This window comes from Syzygium oleosum, unplaced genomic scaffold, assembly GCF_021117445.2.
Source record: "Syzygium oleosum isolate NSW1041296 unplaced genomic scaffold, Sole_v2.1 Sole_v2.12, whole genome shotgun sequence".
Classification (NCBI taxonomy): Eukaryota; Viridiplantae; Streptophyta; class Magnoliopsida; order Myrtales; family Myrtaceae; genus Syzygium; species Syzygium oleosum.
In genome coordinates, this window is record NW_026607496.1 from 6,529,137 (window position 1) to 6,533,579 (window position 4,443).

At 44.8% G+C, this 4,443-nt stretch overlaps 1 protein-coding gene across 1 annotated transcript; it reads right to left on the minus strand.

Moving 5' to 3' along the window:
* Positions 1-220: 220 nt before the first annotated feature.
* On the minus strand, positions 221-4,195 carry LOC115672268 (laccase-17-like). Its single transcript, XM_030594040.2, has 6 exons — positions 4,005-4,195; positions 3,736-3,887; positions 3,151-3,395; positions 2,846-2,974; positions 1,028-1,993; positions 221-619 (listed from the first exon to the last, which is right to left on the minus strand). Exons 1-6 carry the CDS (start codon positions 4,095-4,097, stop codon positions 489-491), a joined length of 1,716 nt encoding a protein of 571 aa, XP_030449900.1. The 5' UTR covers positions 4,098-4,195; the 3' UTR covers positions 221-488.
* Between the last annotated feature and the right edge of the window lie 248 nt (positions 4,196-4,443).

Consider the following 4,443-nt stretch of genomic DNA (forward strand, 5'->3'; position numbering starts at 1 on the left):
GAAGCCAATCACATAGGGAAAGAGCAATAGAAGCAATCGCCACTTGGCACTTACCAATATGTAACAAGCCACCAAATTTGTGTCAAATGACGAGTCTCTCTCGCGCGCAGGTCGCTGTTAACATGCTACGTTTGAGCAGTAAGTGAATGCAGAGTTGTACTATTGCTTGCAATGAACTTCGATTAGAAGCAAAATGATCATGAGATGGACAGAAATCTCGTCAAGACAAAACCACATTTGGTGGTTGAGGATTAAGATTGATCAAAGAGATTATTCACATAATCGACCGCTTTCAAGTTCGCTTTTGAGCTGTCATACTCTCTTTCTCAACCAACATTGAAGGAAAAGGCAGGGTCATATCAAGAATGACGCGAAAGAATTAAGTTAACAAACGATACATGATGACCAAAAAAGAAAGAAAGAAAGAACACTCGGCGAAGAAAATTTTCATTTTTGCAGTGGCTCATCATCCCGGGTCGCGGCCAAAGTCAGCATTTCGGAAGATCGGACGGCGGCGGCGGTAACTTCTGATTGGGCTGCGGTCCGTCGAGGACTACCCATGCCATCCTCAGACCCCAGCTTGTGTGCACGTCCAAATGACAGTGCATGAACCATACCCCTGTTTCAATTCAAACAAATATTATATGGTTTTTTTTTTATAATGATTTAGGGGCACAACCTATGTAAAACCCGGCGGGCCTCATGAACAAATAAAGTTTAGGCTCTGACTCAGAGCAGTTTATACATAATTGATGAGAATTGAACAAGGAACCTTCCATTCTGAACTTGGAAATCTCTTAATGCCCTAACTAACTGCGTGGTCCCTGAGACTTCATTAGTGACCAATATTTGAAAACCTACTAAAACTATTATTATTCTATTATTGAAATTATTTGAGAGGATTTAGTAATGACAAGTTGAAGCCGAGAGCAATTCAATTGGATATTTTTATTGCTCCATAATACTAAAATTCGATGGATAGTAAGATATATTCACTGTACTGCACACATGTAATAGTATTATGTACCTGGGTTGTCTGCTAGGAAACGAATGGCCGCCCATCCTCCCGCCGGAACACCGAACGTGTTCCTCTCGACCGGATCCACCAAATTGAATTTGGCCGGGTCTTTATTCGAGTCGTAGTTCCCGAACCCTTGCCCGACAATGAAGAAGTTGAACCCGTGCAGATGAAGTGAGTGGCTCTCCGCGCCGAGGATGGTCGTGTCCTGCAACACTACCTCTACACTCGTGTTGTATGCCAACTGCACCGTCTTCGTGGCGTTGGTCACCATGGTATTGTTCGGCGGCGTCCCCGTGTAGTTGAACTGCACGGGCGGGTTGGCAGGGAAATCCGTGGTGTACACGCCATTGGACTGGCCGGAGAAGTGAGCCTGCAGGAGAGCGATGGACGGCAATACAAATGACATGTTGTTGATCGATGCGGCGAATTTCGTGCCATTTGGTCCTTGACACGTCGTGTTTTTCGGGCACGGCATAGTCCCGAGGCCAACAGTGAAGTAGAATTTTCTGTCGACCTTTTGTGGAACGTTGGCGGGAAACTTAGCGTTGGCCAAGCTACGCAATTGTCGTGTGAAGTTGGTGACGAAAGCGGTGCTGTTCATGAGAGGGAGAGTTGGTTTATATGGGGGGAGCTTCTTGAGTGACGGGTAATTAGAGCTCGTCGGGCGTTGGTACTCAAGGATTCCGGCGACGGTGGAATTGTCGAAAGTGCCCAGGCCGGTGAAATAGGGCCACGCTTCCATGAGGAAGGTGGAGTTGGGAAAGTCGGGTTTGGTCTTGAGGAGGACGTTCATGGTTTGGCCCGGGGTTATGAGCAGGCTGTCCGTGGAAAAGGGCTTGACGTACACGGCGTCAGCCTCGACGACGGTGACGGTGTGGTTGGCTATGCTGAAGAAGAGCTCGTCGTTGAGTGCAGCGTTGATCAGCCGGAGGAGGTATGTCTTCCCAGGTTTCACCTTCAACTTGAACGTATCTGTTGGACAGGTTTCAAAGCAGAGTAAGGTCTAGTGCTCGCCTAGCGAAAGAATATTGTTTATGAAATATGATAGGATTAATTTACCCAATTTAATGCAGCAATTAGAGAAAACCTTTGATTTTTTTTTTGGTTGGGTCGGCAACGGTGAATCATATTACTTAGGTGATTTGTATAATTATTAAAGTGAATCTAGATCACACTTTCTAACATAACATCAGGAAGCAAAAGATGCCGCAACGTCAAAGCCATATTTCCGGTGATAACAATGTTGATTCAAGTAAACATTTTAGGTTGTAATATGATTATTAGCACAGTAAAATCTAATTAAACACAACATAGAAACCACTTTGTGGATATAAGATTTGTGTTTTTTCGGATATGTTGTCAAGTATAAGTTAAATTTCAGAATAAATATGAGGGTAGTAGGATTAAAGTAATCCTAGCTTTTGGACCTTACACAGAAATTGTTGTACATGAGTTATGACAACTTACAACAGAGATTATACCGAATGATGGACTCATTACATAAATCGGTGCGGTAGACCAAACCAAGTAGGCACGAAGAAGGATTAGCGTAGATGAAAAATTATTAGTTGAACAGGGTTCGTTCATCCGAACTGTTGAGTCTGATGGGTCTCACAGTTAAAGCAAAGGGACCTCGTCGGATTGAATAGTTCGGATGTATTGAGGCGCATGCATATGATGCGGCCAAAAAGCTCTCGTTCATTTGATCCGTCAGTTTCGAGCATGCGACGATCTAACGGGTCAAAGTCTCGGGAATGATACCATATGTTATCAAACAGTTCTTGGCCACAAAGGCTTGACTAACGCATATGCATTGGGTGGTACCTTTAGAGGAGCAATTGTACAAGGGTCCTGGAAGGCCATTGATGGTGTAGGCATCGGAGACATTGGGGCCTCCTCCGGTCTGAAGAGCTTCGGCGATGACCGCTTCTGGGTCAGCATTAAACCACTCTCCTATATATAATAACAAGAGATATAAGCTTGATCAAATGAACCATATAGTGTACGTATCTGGTGCAAGATTCATTGCACATGTTTCAGTCATCTTTACACAGTTTGCGGAAACAGTTTTCTCCATTGACGACGGACAGAATGAAAAGTCTTTCATGTACAACGTCCGAATGGCTCACCGAACATTATAGGGACTTCCTTGTAGGGTTTCTCGAACGGGTAGGACTCGTTCCGCCTGGGGAGGATGATGATGGGGCCGTAGATGCTTGATCTTAGCCACGAGATGTGCGCGTGCCACAGCAGTGTTCCTCTCTGGCCAGTGAGGGTGAAGTTGTAGGTGAAGCTCTGGTTGGTCTGTATGGGACACTGGGTTACGTAAGCCGGTCCGTCCGCCCATCCCGTCCCTAGTTGCCGAACCCCGTGCCTGCCGTCACCATGATCAACACACACCCGACTTCTTTTAGTAATTGTTTAAATTGCACTTCCTATAGAATGACAGTAGCACATTAATTGTTTTTGTGCATTAATCTTGTATACAAGCACATTCTGACTACGACATGTCGTAGGTTCCACTTTAATTCTCTGTTGAACTATTGGTTTCGTACAGTTTGCTTGTTTTCAGGAACTCTTTAATAGAGTAAAAATATAAGACAATTGCACACGGAGTTCCCGAAAGTGACAGAAGATGCATTGTTTTCAACAACATTCCAATGTTTTTTGAGAGCGTAAATTGATGAATTTAGTTGCACTCCACTTCCTCATACCAGTGAATCGTGACGTTGTTGGCGACATGGTTCTTCACCTTGATGAGGACCCGGTCGCCTTCCCTCGCCACGAGCGGCGGCCCCGGAACCTGCTTGTTCACGCTCAACACACTTCTCGTGTGGCACAGCCTCGTCATGTTGTGGGAGTCGATCTACAAATCCATCATCATTCGAGAAGTTCGGTGTAAGGACCACCTCGACCATGAATCCGAAGAATAACCTCAACCCACAAATTATAGAACTACAAAGTGACTAACAAATGTACGTACATTGAAGGTGTAGTGCCTCGTTTTGCCATCTGCCAACTTTAGAAACCCTAGTAACAAGGTACAAAAGATGAAGAGCTGGTTCTGGAAGCCCATCTCTCCAATTTGGTGAGATTATAGCTGTAAGAAGTAACAAGGATAAGCTGGCCAAACGCAAGTGACGAGGTACGTGGACCACCAAGTTGCCAGGCATTTGAAGAACGAGGGTCGATTATATAGTGGGGGAAGGATGATTAGGTGGGATATGACAAGAAAAATAGTGATGGGTTTTCACATGGGTAGTCTGATCTGTCCAACGGCGTTCACCCTTCTCTGATCCGCAATTGCTGTTGGTCGTGCTGAATTTTAGAGTGTTGCCAAAGTAAGAATTTTCCTTTCACTGTTCGATTGCTACATGGACCGTTCCATGTCTACTCATTCTAGAGAACGTTCGAGTGAAATG